The 16007-nt window shown below is 41.5% G+C and overlaps 1 protein-coding gene across 1 annotated transcript; it reads left to right on the forward strand.

The window, feature by feature from the left end:
* The first annotated feature begins 6115 nt into the window (after nucleotides 1-6115).
* On the forward strand, nucleotides 6116-15876 carry thpo (thrombopoietin). The gene is made up of 5 exons (XM_080907578.1): nucleotides 6116-6228; nucleotides 6317-6441; nucleotides 6628-6714; nucleotides 12979-13143; nucleotides 14976-15876. Exons 1-5 carry the CDS (start codon nucleotides 6216-6218, stop codon nucleotides 15120-15122), a joined length of 537 nt encoding a protein of 178 aa, XP_080763704.1. The 5' UTR covers nucleotides 6116-6215; the 3' UTR covers nucleotides 15123-15876.
* The last annotated feature ends 131 nt before the right edge of the window (nucleotides 15877-16007 follow it).

Genomic DNA, 16007 nt, shown 5'->3' on the forward strand with positions numbered 1-16007 from the left:
AAATCCGAGACTCTCAGGAGTCGCCCGCTAATCAGTCTGTGGAGGAGGAGGAGGAGGAGGAAGACTCTGTGCTGCCGCCTGCCATCTCGTGTGCAGAGAGTAACAGGTTTCTTTATCGTAAGACCTCCTGCATGGTGCAAAGCGAGGTGGGTGCACCGGATTGAGAGCCACGGCCGGCTGTAGCGTCACAGCAGCGCTGGTGAGGCTGGACTGCATACACCGCCTCCCTCCTCCACTCTCACTGTGCTGCCGCTGCTGTCTGTCTCTCTTTGGACTTACTGGACTTGAGGATGTTCGCATTTTATTCTGCTTTATTTTTTCGTGCTTTAGTGCGAGGGCGTCAGGTAGCCTGCGGCTCTGCCGAGATTGTTTCGGACAAACATCATGGACGACCCAGCTCTCCTTTGCTCCTGATTTGAGTCATCACTGGATTGATCAAGTGTGATGAGTAATGTAGTGGGCTTAGCTTTATGGCTCAATGAGTGTCAGAAAGAAGTCCTTACAATATCCCAGCAGGGCTGTCAGGACGAGGTGTTGTGACAAAAAAGTCATTTTTGTTGTTTTGTTGTTTTTTGTTTTGTTTTTTAAAACGGTTAATGTCCTTGTATATTTTTTTATATTTTGGGGTTAATAGGCTGTAACCAATCGAATTTTTGAAGGTGTTATACACATTTGAGTCAAATAAGTGATGCCCAACCCAGCAGGAATTCTGGCTCCAGCAGATTGGAAGGTTGGTGAGAAGGTGACAGCTGTTGGTGTGATTATTTGGAAATGGAAGAAACATATAAATGATCCAGAGAAGGTTTAGGAGAAAGTCAGATGAAACCACAATCAAGCTGTTTGGCATCTGCTCGATCCTCCGTGTTGTTTATGACCCAAAGAGCAGCATCCCCACATCAAGCACAGAGGTGGAAACATTCTGCTGTATGGCTGTTTGTCTGCTAAGGTTACAGAGCGACTTTGTTACATTGAGGGGACAAAGGACAGAGCCATGTACAACAGTGTTCATTTTACTGACCAATAATTTTGATCAGTTTTTATCAATGACCTTTTCTTCTGATAAAAACAAGACGATAACTAAATAAAAACAAATGCACCAGCACAAAAACTGGGATGGAAATGTACTGACATTTGTGTCAATGAATAAAAACAAGATGAAACTTTTCTGGAGAGATGAAATCCAATCAGAACTAATTAAGTAGTGTACAAAAGCGGGATGAGTGTGAAAGTGATCTGGTCAGAGGTAATCTCCAGGTTAGGTACGCACATTTTATCTGTGCCTGAAAAGCAGAATTGGGGGGGCTAACTACCTGGACTAAAAGTAAAAGATTGAACTTAATCAAATTTTGTTGTCAAAATTAGCACCGATGTACCATAGACCTTTGGTCGAGAGCCTGCTTCCCTCAGTCACAACACTGACGATGGGTCATAGATGGGCCGTCCAGCACGACAGTGACCCAAAACATACCACTGAGGAAACAAAGGAGTACGTTAAGAAGAAGCACATTAAGGTCATGGAGTGGCCTAGCAAGTCTCCAGACCAGCCAAGAAACCTAACAGACTTTGAAAGCTTCTGTAAAGAGAAGTGGGCTAAAATCCCTCCTGAGATGTGCACAAACCTGATGAGCAACTACAAGAAACATCTTATAGCTGTACTCACTAACAAGGGTTTCTCCATCTTGTGCTAAATCATGTTTTGCTTGGGGATCAAATACCTATTTCTCTCACTCATGTTTTTTTATCCTGTATTTTGGCCGGCTGTCTCTTTAAAAGCAGATTTTTTTTTTTTATCTTAATGAGACGTTTTCAAGGCTATATAAAAATTACTGACTGCAGCTTCTACCTTGTGTCTCAAAATGGCTTGAAATCATTCAAGAGAGATATGTTTGAGAGATTACAGGTCAGCAAGTCATTTACATCAGTTTAAATACCAGCAATCACTTTTTGGCATAGCCTGTAGAGGATCTTGTTTGTCGGTCTATGTCACAGCATCTGACTGCATTAAATCCTTCATAGATATTTTAAAAAGATAAGTCAGCATGTGTGATAATATCTCTCAAACATGAAAAGTGAAGTGGGCAAAACTGAAGCAAGGTCAAAGTGAATTCCCATAAAGCAACTCATTAGTGTGTGTAATTGAGCCCTCCATCATTTGCGGGGTAACTACGTTGGTGTTGCACTCTTTTGTGCTAAAACCGAACATAACCCTGATGACATGATCAAAGTTGTTTTCACTGACTTTAGAAATCTCCTCTGGGAGCCACAGACAAGATGCAACTGTTTTCTCAGCCCGTTTAGCGCCTCCCATAACAATTACGCTGAGTTTCACATGAGAAATCTGTATCGTGTGGCCTTAAATTTTTAAACATTCTCGTGTTGATGCAATCTGAGCTAAAATGACAGTAACTCTCTGACTCTTTGAAGCACGAAGGCAGCACACTCTCAGGATGAAATGAGGAAAATATAAGAGATTTTTTATGTGAAAAATGTGCGAGCTGGAAATGCCTCATATTGTGCTGGAAACTAAAATGCATTTCTCTCTGCAAAGCTTTTTCATTCAAAAAGAAATCCAATCCAAAAGTAAATAAATAAATAGAAATGTTTCTTGATGTGATGTTTTAACATGCTTTGGAGTGACCTTTTCCTCTAAAGGCAGAAGTGGACTTGGGGGAAAAAAGTTAACTACTAGGACTGTACTGACTATATTTTAAGTAGTGTTTAATTTCTTCAATTATAAAATACAGAAAAATGCACAGATTTCTGTTAGGTAAAGTAACACAGGCTCATTGCCATTCCTCTGTGCAGATTAATCAACCGTCACACACAAAGGCCTATTTGAGACAGAAAACCCCGCACAAGTGTTCATGTTTTTCCTATAATTTGTCACCCATCTGTGCGTGTCTCAAGAGAGCTAGTATCCACCTCCAAACGCTCACACGAGAAGACTTGCTACACATTCAGATCATTTCCTTTTCCCACATGTGCGGTGTAATTATACTGCAAGCAGTCATCTCTCTGGGCTTTCACTGGAAGGCTTTTCAGAGGTGCTACATACTGGCAGTGAAATCTACTGCCCTGACAGATGTGCTGCCAAGTGGGCCTCACACCTAAACGATAACCACTGTTCCAGGGATTCACTGCTTCAAAAAAAAAAAAAAAAAAAACCTTCATGTCTGCCAATATTTTTTTCTGTTTGGTTTCAGGACGTTTAAAACTTTTTTTTAAGCCAAACCAAAGAGTCTTTTCTAAACTGCTACTTGCATTGTTAGAACGTTTTACCACCAAATGGCGGGTTGCTAATAAATTCTTGAAATTGTGGCTCTCACATTAAAAAATTGAACCAGTCTCAGGTCATCCTGAATAAAAAACATCACAACTTCCTGTGGGGACTAGTTTGACTGGCTGACAGTCCTGCAAAAGGCTGCAGCTTATTGGCTATTGGCAAGGCAACCGGTTCAAAGCGCTGGGCCACAGGCACCAAAATGAACCAGGCCCTCAGAGACCACTGTGGCATTTTACCTAAAAACACACGCACAGAAACACACACGTTCACAAAAAACAATTGTTCATGCTCTTCGTGTTCATATGCACCGTGGGCTTCCAACTCGGCCTTGCATTATAACCTTGAGAGCAATATGTGTCACTGGCATCATTATATCAAGGACCTGGCATTCATAAACGGGCAGAGGTATTGTGTGTATTGTGGTCCTGACAGCAGAGAAACTGGGTGCTCTGCAGCCCCAAGCACCAGCACACTGACCCACATCTCTCCATTTCTACAGGAGTTTTTAGAAATCTATCACCTGTGCACGGAGGCCAGTGTGGCACCAGCATACAGGAGGGAAAAAAACCCACAGACAGATTGATGTGTTTCTTACCCACTGATCCTCGGTGTCTACATGAGGTAAGACGCTCTTCCGTATTATATAAAAAGCCTGTCATTAGAATTAAATGAATGTTTAGGTGGTGTATACATACGGATCACTGGCAAAGTTGTTTTGTTATGGAACATTTGGCATAGATGTGTGATACAGCCACACTGCCACAAGCACCTTGAGTCATTCCTCTGCAACATGAAGATGTGCAACCACCTGTGCCCCTTCAGTTTTGTGTGCCAAGTTTCTCAGTTGTCTTTCATTCCTGTTGGCTGATACAGCTGATAGAGAATAAGAAAACTGAGAAGAAATAAAGACAAAACGAAACCTGAACACCAGCAAATACACCAAAGCCCAGTTAGACCTTCAGTTAGAATTTGCCCTTGACCCTGGAATGAGCAAACTTTGGAACATTTTGTGACATTTGATACTTTAAAAAAAAGACAGAAAAGAGACACTAATCCAACTGTGCACTCACGTTTTTTCCCTGGGCTGCTGTCTTCCTCTCTCCCTTTTTCCCCCCTGCTCTCCGGGCTACGTATTCAAAACCGTCAGCTCTGTCCTTCCATTGCGCCTTAGCAGGATTTTGACAGAAATAAAGTGGCGCACAGCCACAGGTTGTAGCGCTCACTCAGTCGATGAGGCGATCTGATTGCAGATGACTCCCGAAAATCGCACTTTACTCCCAGGAAGGGAAATCTCAGTAGATCCCAGAGAATGGCCTGTTGCTGGTGCGCATTCCATACAGCGCCGCGCCAAAGTTGTCAGCACCGCGCGTAATTACCGGCTTTGCGCCTCCAGAACGGCGCACAGAGGAGCAGCCAGCTGTTGGCTGAATCTGGAGACCATGAGCAACAGCAGCCGGCCGCCTGAGAGCGCGGCTGCACAAGTCAAAGAAACTCTATGATAAGATGCTACAGCCTCCTCATCTGCGCCTGCTGAGGTGGGAGGGAGACAGCGGGGTACCGGGTGTCGTGTCCGTGATGCAATGCGGGTACCGTCAATGTTACAGACCGCAGTTTTCTCCTCGTGTGCAGAAATCCAGGCGCTCCGCTCATCATATGCGGATCGGCGTCGCGCATTCGTCTTAATTAACAGCGGCCGGGATCGACTGCAGAAACAGAGGGAAGCTTGGAGGGGGGAAACAGAACATAGACTGAGTGTTGATGCTCGGTCATGCTCTGCATCCCTCTCTCTCTCTCTCTCTCTTTCTCTCTCTCCCTCTCTGCTCGCATGTGGCACCACCACCACCACACGCGCGCGCAAACACTTTAAGGTCCCATATTAAGCGTCGTGCGTCTTAATCATGACACGCAAAAATAGCTCGGGTGCAGGAAGGTGAAGACAGCGGGGCTCAGTCAATGTCCAGACTGAGGTGGTAGGATGATGAGCGCGTGTGACTGAAAATGAGGATGAATGGTGCACTCCCCACGTTGTCTCCTGTCCATGTGTGTTGACAGCTAATGCGCCTCCTTTTAACCTTAACCCTCACATGGCAGCTGAACTGGAGCCTCACCGCTTCGTCCTCCAGCTGCGACCCAAAAGGTAGCGCAACCCGGTGGGTGATTGCATGCATCCGGGTGCAGACTGTTCACTTCTCCTTCTCTGTCATGTTTACAAGCTATTAAGCGATCCTCGAGTGGGTAATCACGTTGCCAGTGATGTCACCTTGTCCTGCCTGCAAAGACCGCAAGCCTGTTTAGAAGTTACAAGCTGTGTCTTTCTATAAGCTTTTGTTAAAAAAAAAAAATGAAACATTTGCAATCTGCTGGGCGTTTAGGGCGCCTCAAATTCTCTAAACACATTAAGTCACGCATGCATTATGTCATCACACACAGGTTATACACCCACGGTGCTTACACACACCCACCTGCTGGCGCCTTTAGCTCCCTAGGACAGTTTGGGGACGTTTATGTACCCTGGCTGTGACTTCTATTGGCCAGCGCTAACCTGGACGAAAAGTAAATATCTTTCAGGACAGCTGTGTCAATGGATTATTTCACAATGATAGATCATTAACCTGTTTTCCAGCAACGATGCTGTTCCCCGAGTACTACGACAGCCAACTCAGAAGCAAAATAGTCTCGCTGATATCAATAAAATGCCACTTTCAGTTTATAACATTCTGTTGTGCTGCGCAGCAGAGAAGTTGGAGCACATCCTGCTCTCAGGCTAGATAACACTCGCACTTCCCACTACTGAATGAGAAGGTGGGAAATCAAGTGGTGAGAAGACAAACAGGACACCACAGCAGACTCTGGGCATTTTCCACATTTTCAATTTCTGGGCACATCTCTTAATGGAACAAATGTGGACTCATACGGAGAAGCCAAGCAGGGCATGGCTTTAAGCAGTGAGTACAAAAGGTTGACTTATGAGTCTTTTATTACAAACTTTATTGGGACGGCTCACTTTCAGCATGTATTTCTGACCTTATCCAGGACTTCTGCTGCTCTGTATGATAGCCTCTGAAGTGTGGGACAGTGAGACCAAGTCCACAGAGTTTGTGTGCAGTAGAGCAGCCAGAAAGGCTTTGAATATTGTGCCCGAGATGTCCAGTGCACTGGTAAGAATGTCACTGCCTTCCTCTCTGGCTTCAAGATCAATTTATTTTAAAGAAATGGGTTGTTTCACAACCTCCATCTGGATGCTGTATCTAATCCGCCTGTTGTCTGTTGTTACCTGTAGTCAGCCTGGCCACCTGTCTGTCTTGTCTCTGTCACTTGTCTCTCCCGTGTCTCCTCCGTTGCAGAGTAATTGTAATGGCTCGGCAACCCTCTCCACACAGGTTCAGCTACCCTGCACTGAGCTTCACGCAGCATCTTGGGAACACAAATCGGTAATGCTGGCACACATATGAATCCATCCTCCACCGCAGCAGATTTGAGTAAAACATTTGGTAGCACTTTGTACAACAGCCCACAGCTTATGGTGTAATTTCCCAGTATTCACAGTGTGTTTTGTCTGAATTTAGGGTGTAATGTTCAGCACAATAGGCACAACAGAACAACTTGGTATCAAATTGGAGGATTTAAACTAATTAAGGCACAAATTGCACTGTGAGCATTTAGCAGTGAACACATTTTGGGTTATTATAAAGCAGGCCCAGATTACACTGTCAATATAATATGGAGAAAGATACCTTTGGGCTATTTTAGAGGAAAAGACAAACACTGCTTCCTCATTAAGGCTGTGGGCTGCATTATGTAATATCTTAACCTCCCCTTCTTACATTACTAATAGACATTTAGGGTTCATCGTCAACTTTGGGTAATTTGGGAAACATTAGGATGCTGATATACACAAAAGGTTCACATTAAGCAAAATACTTAAAGTATAATTCGTTTATTCTTTCCTTTAAAACCTTTTTGTTCTTTTTTTTTTTTTTTTTTTTTTTTATTAATATTTTTGGATGGACAGAAACATTAATAAATAAATATACAACTGCAATAATCATACTGTCATTTCTCTGTCCATTTCTAAACAAACAAACAAACTAAGACAAGCAAACAAACAACACACTAACAAACAAAAAAAAAAAAAAAAAAAAAAAAAAAAAAAATTACATAAATAAATAAATAAATAAAATAAATAAAACCCAGGAGAAACAAAATAATACACCGCCTCCTGGAAAACATCAGCAAAAACAAAAACGAATAAGGGTAAAACCCCCTGGTGCAAAAAAAAAAAAAAAAAAAAAAAAAAAAAAAAAGGGGCAACAACCAAAATACCAATGACACATGAAATATCCCTCTAAGAGACCATTTATCATAATGTCTAAGAGACATTGTCAATGTACCGCAAAAAGGGACCCCAGACCTGCTCAAAAATATCTTCTCTTCCCTTCATTCTATACATAACCCGTTCATATGATGCCATCCTAGACATTTGTTCGGTCCATTCCTTGAAAGAACAGGGGCTGGATGACTTCCAATGCCTAAGAATTACCCTGCAACCAGTTATAAAAGCCAAACGCATCCACAATCTCTGTTTTTTTGAGAGAATGTTATCGTCAGGTAGTAGGCCCAGGACGCATATAGCTGGAGATTTAGAAAGATTAAGTTTAAAAATATCATTCACCAAGTTGATGATCCCATCCCACAAATAATCATTTTTCCGACATGTATACAACATATGAACTAAAGTCCCGACTTCCTGCTGACATTTCCAACAAATGTCCTTATCTGCGAGCTTCAACCTGACTAATTTACTGGGTGTCCAATAGTTTCTGTGAAGCAACTTGTACTGGATAAGTTGAGACTGTGTTTCAGGTGAGCAAACATACCATGATGAGATCAGCATCTTCCAACTGTCCTCTGAGATCTGGATACCCAGATCTTTCTCCCAACACCGCCTCAGTCCCCCCAAACTGGGAGCATGTGCCTCTCTGAAGCTCCCATAAAATTTAGATGCCCTGATTCTGTTATTGTCAGGGGTTGCAAACATCTTCTGAACACTAGATGGAGGGTCTAGATTATTTTTCAAAATGGCTTTAATACAATGTCTTATTTGAAAAAACCTCCAAATTTCCCTTGGATCCAAATTGAATTCTCGTCTGATTTCTGCAAACGATTTCATGCCAGTCTGCCCAAATAGGTCCCCCATCTGATTAATACCTGTCCTAGCCCAGGCCTCCCACCAGACCGGTTTCTTCCCTATTAATACTTTCTTATTATACCAAATAGAGGCTCTAGCGGTGAGATAAGGGCTGCTGTTGGTATATTGGTGAGCTCTAAGCCAGGTCTCTTGCATGAAAGACAGTACTGGATCTTTAAACGGTACTGGCCTACCCTTCTGAGTAAGGAAGGCCTCTAAAGACGAAGGGGCCACAAGACTTTCCTCAATCCCAACCCATGATGGCTTATCAGTAGAGGAATTATGTATCTTAACTAACTGAGAGAGGGAGAAAGCGTAATGATACCAGACCATCTTAGACAATGCCAACCCACCACTCTCTTTAGCAGCATATAATTTAGACCGATTGAACAATGGCTTTTTACCTGCCCACACAAAACCCTCTACACATGTATTATAAAGCTTTAGCAAATTATGTGGGACTGCTATCGGTAACATGTGAAGAAAGTACTGAAGTTTAGGGGCAATAATCATCTTCACCAAATTAATTCTGCCCAAAAGGGACAGATTTATTTTAACCCAATTCTGCAACAGCGAACGGATGTTTTGAATCACTGGGGAAATATTTACTTTCATTATGTTGTCTAAACCAGGGGTCAATTTAATCCCCAAATAAGTCAGACCCTCGGGCTTCCACTTGAAATGCCATGAACTCCTCATAACAGGCGGACACATTTTAGAAATAGGCATAGCTTCAGACTTAGACCAATTTATAGTGTATCCAGAGATTACAGAGAAAGAATCAATAATTGAGGAAATTGCAAGAACGGCCTGTTCTGGGTTAGTTGAAATCAGTAAAATATCATCTGCATACAAAAAAGTTTTATGTTCTTCTTGACCCAAATCCACCCCTCTAATTTTCTTACATTCACGTAAAGCTATGGCTAAAGGCTCCAAAAACAGAGCAAAAATGAGAGGTGATAAGGGTGAACCTTGTCTAGTACCCCGACTTAACGAAAATGAGGGTGACATTATCCCATTGGTAATAACTGTAGCCATTGGATCTGTGTATACCACCTGAATCCACTGCCTAAAAAAGGGACCGAAACCAAATCTCTTCAAGGTATGAAACAGAAAAGGATACTCAACTTTATCAAAAGCTTTCTCTGCGTCCAAAGAGAAGGCAACGACAGGGTCTAGCTTAGTCCTGCTCTTCCAGAGTATATGCAATAACCTACGTAGATTATCCGCAGAGCTTCTATTTTTCACAAAACCGACCTGATCCCTATGCACCAAATACGGAAGAACTTTTTCAAGCCTAAAAGCTAATATCTTAGAAATAATTTTTTCATCCACATTAATTAATGAAATTGGGCGATAATTCCCACAATGCTGTGGGTCTTTCCCTTTTTTATGTAATAACGTGATCACTGCCGATCGCATACTAAACGGTAGTCTCCCTCTTTGAAACGCATCTTGATATACCGACAGTAGTCTTGGAGCTAGTTCGTCCACAAACACCTTATAAAAATCTGATGGAAATCCATCATTACCTGGAGATTTACCCACTCTAAGGCTGCCGATTGCCTGCTTAACTTCAATTAATGTAATCTTACCTTCTAATATACTTCTTTGATCTTCCGACAGGCTGGGAATTTTAATAGAAGAGAAGAAATCTGACAGCCTCTGTTCCTCCACCAGTCCATTAGAAGTGTACAGCTCCTGATAATATTTAGTAAAAATATCATTTATTTCTTTTTTACTAGTAGTCAACTTATTATTATTACTAGGATCAAAAATAGATGGTATAAGGTTACTAGATTTTATCTGCTTAACCCTGTGTGCCAACATTTTACCTGTTCTCTCCCCTTGTTCAAAGTACTTCTGATTTAGACAAAACATTGCATATTCCACTTTTTTCTCCAATATGCTATTCATCTCAAATTTAAATTTAATTAATTTGTTCCATAAGTCCCTCTCTGGGAGCAACATATGTTGTTTTTCAAGCTCCTTGATATCCTGTTCCAACTTCATCAGCTTATCCCTCTCAGCTTTTTTAATCAAGGAGCAATATTGAATAAGGCGCCCCCTTAAATAGGCCTTAAAAGCATCCCAGGTCATTCCAACGTCGTCAATAGAGCCCTCATTGTACAACCAAAACTCCTTTATCATTTCCCTTATACATTCGCAATGACCCTTATTCTTCAATATTGAGTTATTCAAGCGCCACCTAGGTGACGGTTTAATATTATCAGTGTCAGTAAGAACAAGGTCAATGGGAGCATGATCCGATATAGCAATGTTACCAATAGAGGACCCAATAGTTTGACTTGCCAAAGAACGGGACACCAAAAAGTAATCTATCCTGGAGTAGGTTGAGTGAGGATGCGAAAAAAAGGTATAGTCTCTTTCTTGAGGATGAAGAAGTCTCCATATATCTACTAGACTCAGTTCCTCTGACATCACGTCCACCGCAGCATTTGTTGGGTCCTTGCTTAGTCCAGTACAAGAAGATTTATCCAATAAGACATCCCTGACCCGGTTAAAATCTCCCCCAATTACAATGTGTGTGTTACCTATAGTCCGCACCATGTTACAGACTTCATGAAAAAATTGTGGCTGAGGAGAATTAGGAGCATATATATTGACCAATGTCATTTTCCGCCCCTGTAAACATGCATCCAAAACCACCCATCTACCCTCCTGATCTGTATAATGCTTAAAGACCTGAAAATCCAAGTTTCTTCTAATCAATATGACCACCCCTCTTTTTCTAGCCGAAAATGCACTAAAATAAACTTGCGCCACCCAGTCTCTTTTAAGCTTTAATGATTCGGCCTCATCAAGATGGGTCTCCTGAATCAGGGCTATATCAGTCTTTTTCTGTTTCAGATATGTGAGGATTTTCTTCCTTTTAATAACATTATGACAACCCGCTATATTCCACGACACAATTTTACATAACTCCATCACACCATGTGAGCCGAATTATTATACAAATTTATCCAGAGGAATATCCCATTTACCCATATAACAACTCTTAGAGCCAGTAACATGAGACAACTCAATGATCCAAAAATTAGGTCTATACGGGACAGTTGGTACCATACCATCAAAACCAACAACAAAACCAAACACGAGAAAAGAAGAAAAAAACAAAAAAAAAAAACAAAAAAAAAAAACAAAAAACAAACAAAAAAACAGAAGAACATGAAAACATAAAAAAATCGCAGGTCCGTGGCACTCAAAAAAAATTCCCAGATGGTGTCCCTCCTTACGTCTCCCCCCCCCTCAGAAGTAAACCAACCCATAGCTTATCAAATCCTCTTAATCTACATCACCCGGAATGTTAACCAAATCCAGGCCGCTTAGAAATTGCTTAGCCTCAGTTGGGTTGGAAAACTGATGATACTGGTTATCCACTGAAAAAGTCATAACAGCCGGAAAACGAAGAGAATAGCCAATCTTGTACTGTTGCAACAAGCGGCGCACCTCATCAAACTTCCTGCGTTTTTCTTGTACCTCCTGAGCGTAATCCTGGAAAAAAAGAACTCTCATGCCTTTCCAAACGATCTGCCCCTTTTTTCTGGCAGCCGCCAGCACGGACATCTTGGCTTTATCCCATAGGAAGCGAACAATAATGTGTCTCGGTCTGGAGTCCGCCGTGGGCTTCGGAAAAGCTGGCCCCACTCGATGGATTCTATCTATTTCGTAGTAATCTCCCATCTCAATGTCCAGAGCCTCAGACAGCAAATTCTTCACGTAATCCTCAATATTACTGCCTTCGGATCCTTCTCTAATACCCGATATTCTAATATTCTGGCGCCGTGAGGAACCCTCAAGCGCCGTTACTTTTTCCTGCAGCCGCTGGTTCTGTATCTTCAAGATCTTACATATTGAGCTGGCTTTAGCCTCTTCGTCCTCCAATCGAGAAATTCTTGTCTCTGTTTCATCCACTCTCACACCCAAACTGTTCACAGCTTCCTTGAGAGACTCGATACCACCTTTCACCGCCGTCATGTCTTGTGCTACCTGCTCAAGCAGAGATCTTATAGAAGTCAGCTCGGCCGCCACACCATCTTGGGAAGGACACCTGGCATCGACTCCATCAGGTGTCTCCACCATAGTAGTTAGTGAAGTAGCCTGAGTGTTGTGTGTTTTTCCTCGCGGCATAATCGAATCGTTGCGTAAAACGTAATGATTCTTCTGACTCCTTCCACTGAATTTACCAGGGCAGATCCCAAATAAGACAAATAACCGGCTCTGACCTATTTTTAACGAGGTTTCGGGGGAAGAGGAGTGCGCGTCTCCAACTTAAGCTGCCATCTTGGGCGGGCGTACCACGTGACCACACTCTAAAACCTTTTTGTTCTAAGTATTTTTAGGTACTGAAAATTACTCCCTAAATCAAGAAAAATTACACGTAAAACGATCGAAAATTGCACCATAAGTCATGGGCTTTATTATGAAGTGCTGCCAAACATTTTATTACCTCTCCTCCCTTTTCTGAATGTGCATGTAACTGCAGGAGCAGGAGAAGAGAGGAGAGATAGTTGCATCTTTAAGGCTTCTTGTCGAGGGTGTGAAGTCTGAAAGGAGCCTCAGACCGGCAGGATGTGGCGCTTTGCTGCTGCAGAGACTGGAGAACAATATCAACAACTACCTGCTCATCCTCACCCGCCTTCAGCTGAGCGTAAGACGCACTCACAGTGACAAGTTGCATGCAAACAAGCTCATAAGCACTCCCAGTAAGCACCGATTTGCCGTTCAGTGTAAGTGCAAATGGTAGACTAGCTGTAAATTTGGCCACAAAATTTCTGAATGTCTTGGATTCAGATATTTTCTTTAGGTAACGTAGAATTTCAGCTCCTTAGAAGCTTTCACTGTCAAACTAAAGTCTGCATGTCTTCTCACCTGCAAATCCAAAAGCTGACTGAGTGTCTCTGTCACTCAAGTACATCAGACACATTACGACACGTGTTGTGTTGATACAAGTTCGCACATCGTGAGGGAACACATGTAACGGGGTTCTCTACCACTGGTGTGCATGTGATACAGAGGCATTATCAGCTTCCTCTGGCGTGGAAATATCCTGGTTTCTCGTAAGTCTGTGAGTCTTTCTGGAATCTCCGTGCACTGGAAGCGATGATGTTATGCTGTGTGACCCGAGCTTTCCTTCCTCAGGACATGAAGAAGATAACAGCGCATACTTTGTTAGTGAGAAAGTTGTTCTCAGAAGTCATAAGGGCAAGACCACAAACTTAAGCTCAATGTGCGTGAGCACAGGTTTGCTGTTCACCCAAAAAGAAATTATATTTGACATGAATCTCATATTTTTAATCATCCAATCAGGTGTAAAGTGAATAAAAAATTTAGTACAGCACTAACAAATATAGAAATAATTATTTTTAGTTGAAATAATAATAACATTTTGCTTTGTTTATGTCAAAGAAACGACAAAGCATGTCAAACCTTTGACAGTCTTCTTGTTAGATGTAAAAGGCTGACAGTGTATTGTCGTCACCCTGCTAGGCTGGCAGTGTGGTAACCCAAGGTTGTGAATGCGATAACTCATGAATGAGGCAACGTAGGATTTTGAGATTGGTGTATCTGCTAGAAATCTCCAAGTAGTCTGAATCCCAGTGACATTGACCTCAAGGTCAAAGTCAGTCGTTCAACTTTCCTGAAAATCATCTGCGATTTTTCCAATTTATATCATAAGTGCTAGCAGGCTGAGGAGTAGCACTGCTAGTATTTTCAATTTTCAGCGTGTTCAAGCCTCATAAAGTGCTTCTCACAAGTGTGCTGCCCGCTCAATCAGGATACTTGCTACCTGCTTCTTCTTTAAATAGTTTGGATCTAGTGCTCGGTCCTGTCATAGGAGCAACCTGGCTCCAACTATGCAGCATCCAGAGGACCGATAGGACTGATAGCCTTCCTTATTAAAGATTCCTTTGATCCTGTACAAATCTCCCATTTTATCATCGTATTTGTGAGCCCGTCTTTACCTTTTAGTGGACAGTCTTAGTTGGGTGTTATTTTTTAATTTACAGCTCTGCCTCCAAGACCATTATCTGGATGCTAATCTAATCTAATTTTCATTTTTATGCTGTTTAGAGTCAGTTTGTGCTTTTCTATAAAGCGAGTGGTAAACACTTTTGGTCCATTTTACAATTATAATCATCCATAAAAAAGATGGATGCTCCAGATAATGAACTAACTAAATTAAAGTTTAATTAAACAGCAGGGGAAAAAATCAGCTGTGCTACTACAATACAAAAATAGTCATCAAATAGGAAATAAAAGATCTTTTTAACTATAATATTCGGTAATATAGAATGTGGTATTAAAACACACAGAGGCTCATTAATGACAGTCATTAAACCACCTACTGTCAATAATAGCCCAGTTCAACAACAATCTCATTTCCAGGTGACTCCGAACATTTTCACAGGCTTCATGCTCTTCCCTATTTCCATTTTAAAAACTACACATCATTGCTGTGTTTCCTATTTCAACCACCAGGGGGCAGTGGTGACTCCATCGCTGTCTTGTGTTCCTCGAAGCACTCAGAGTCTGAGAACAGTCCTGATGAGTTACAACCTGCTGATCTCAGCCAAGCTGGAGTGGTTCATGGTTGGCCTGGAGCACAAGTGCACCAATTCCCGGTGACACCGGAGCAGCTTTTCACTACTGCAGCTGGGGGTCGCTCACGAAGGAGGTCCATCAAAGCAAAAACTGGATTGATCTACATTTTTTTCCGTCACCTTTTCGCAGAAGTCACTGTTATGGATGTTCTGTTTTTTATAGCCAGAAGAGAGTGAATACTTCACTATCTGTCGGTCATTAAGATAAAGCAAAGCCAGGGTAATATGAATATAAGAAAAATGAATGTATGATATTGAGGCGTTTTATGTTTGTTTGTTTTAGTTTTATCTTTGTATCATTCTGCAGGACAGTGGAGATGCTTTAAATACGACTGTAAGCCTGTAGGTCCTACAACAGGCTAAAATCTGCCATGTAGCGTTTTTATGATGCCTTCAGACAACATCTGTATTATCTAAATCCTGGTTCCAGATGTTTTTCAGCTTAATAATGTAAACAGAATGAGACTTATTCCAACATATTTGTTGCTCTTCAGCCCTGCTAATACTGCAATATCTTTTTAGGAGAAAGCAAATGTGTTTTTCTCTTTGCACTTTTAAATCTTATCTTGTTTACCCTTTGAATAAGAGCATTGCTAAAGAAGTATGCTGCTATTATTATCAGCATTATTATTATTAATATGATTATTATTTGCTTTTCTAGTACAAGAAATCTCCGTATTGTTGGAAAATTTCTCGATAGAATTCATATATTTTGCATTTAAAGATACATTATTCAAAATAATTGTGATACAGGACTTTTATAATATAGACGAAACACAGAAAGACTGTTTTTTGTTTTTTACTAATCATTTAATTTATTTTAATTGATTGTTGTCTAATAAAAACAAAAAAGAAGCTAATTATAAGGAGACGAGACTGGACATTATTGGACGAGCCCTTGCAGGAAGCA

This window comes from Rhamphochromis sp. 'chilingali', assembly GCF_963969265.1.
Source record: "Rhamphochromis sp. 'chilingali' genome assembly, chromosome: 16".
Lineage (NCBI taxonomy): Eukaryota > Metazoa > Chordata > Actinopteri > Cichliformes > Cichlidae > Rhamphochromis > Rhamphochromis sp. 'chilingali'.

Coding starts and splice junctions, on each gene's coding strand:
- thpo (XM_080907578.1), top strand. Junction 6,442..6,627: donor CCGAGATGTCCAGTGCACTG/GTAAGAATGTCA, acceptor CCTCCGTTGCAG/AGTAATTGTAATGGCTCGGC. Junction 13,144..14,975: donor TCACCCGCCTTCAGCTGAGC/GTAAGACGCACT, acceptor TTCAACCACCAG/GGGGCAGTGGTGACTCCATC.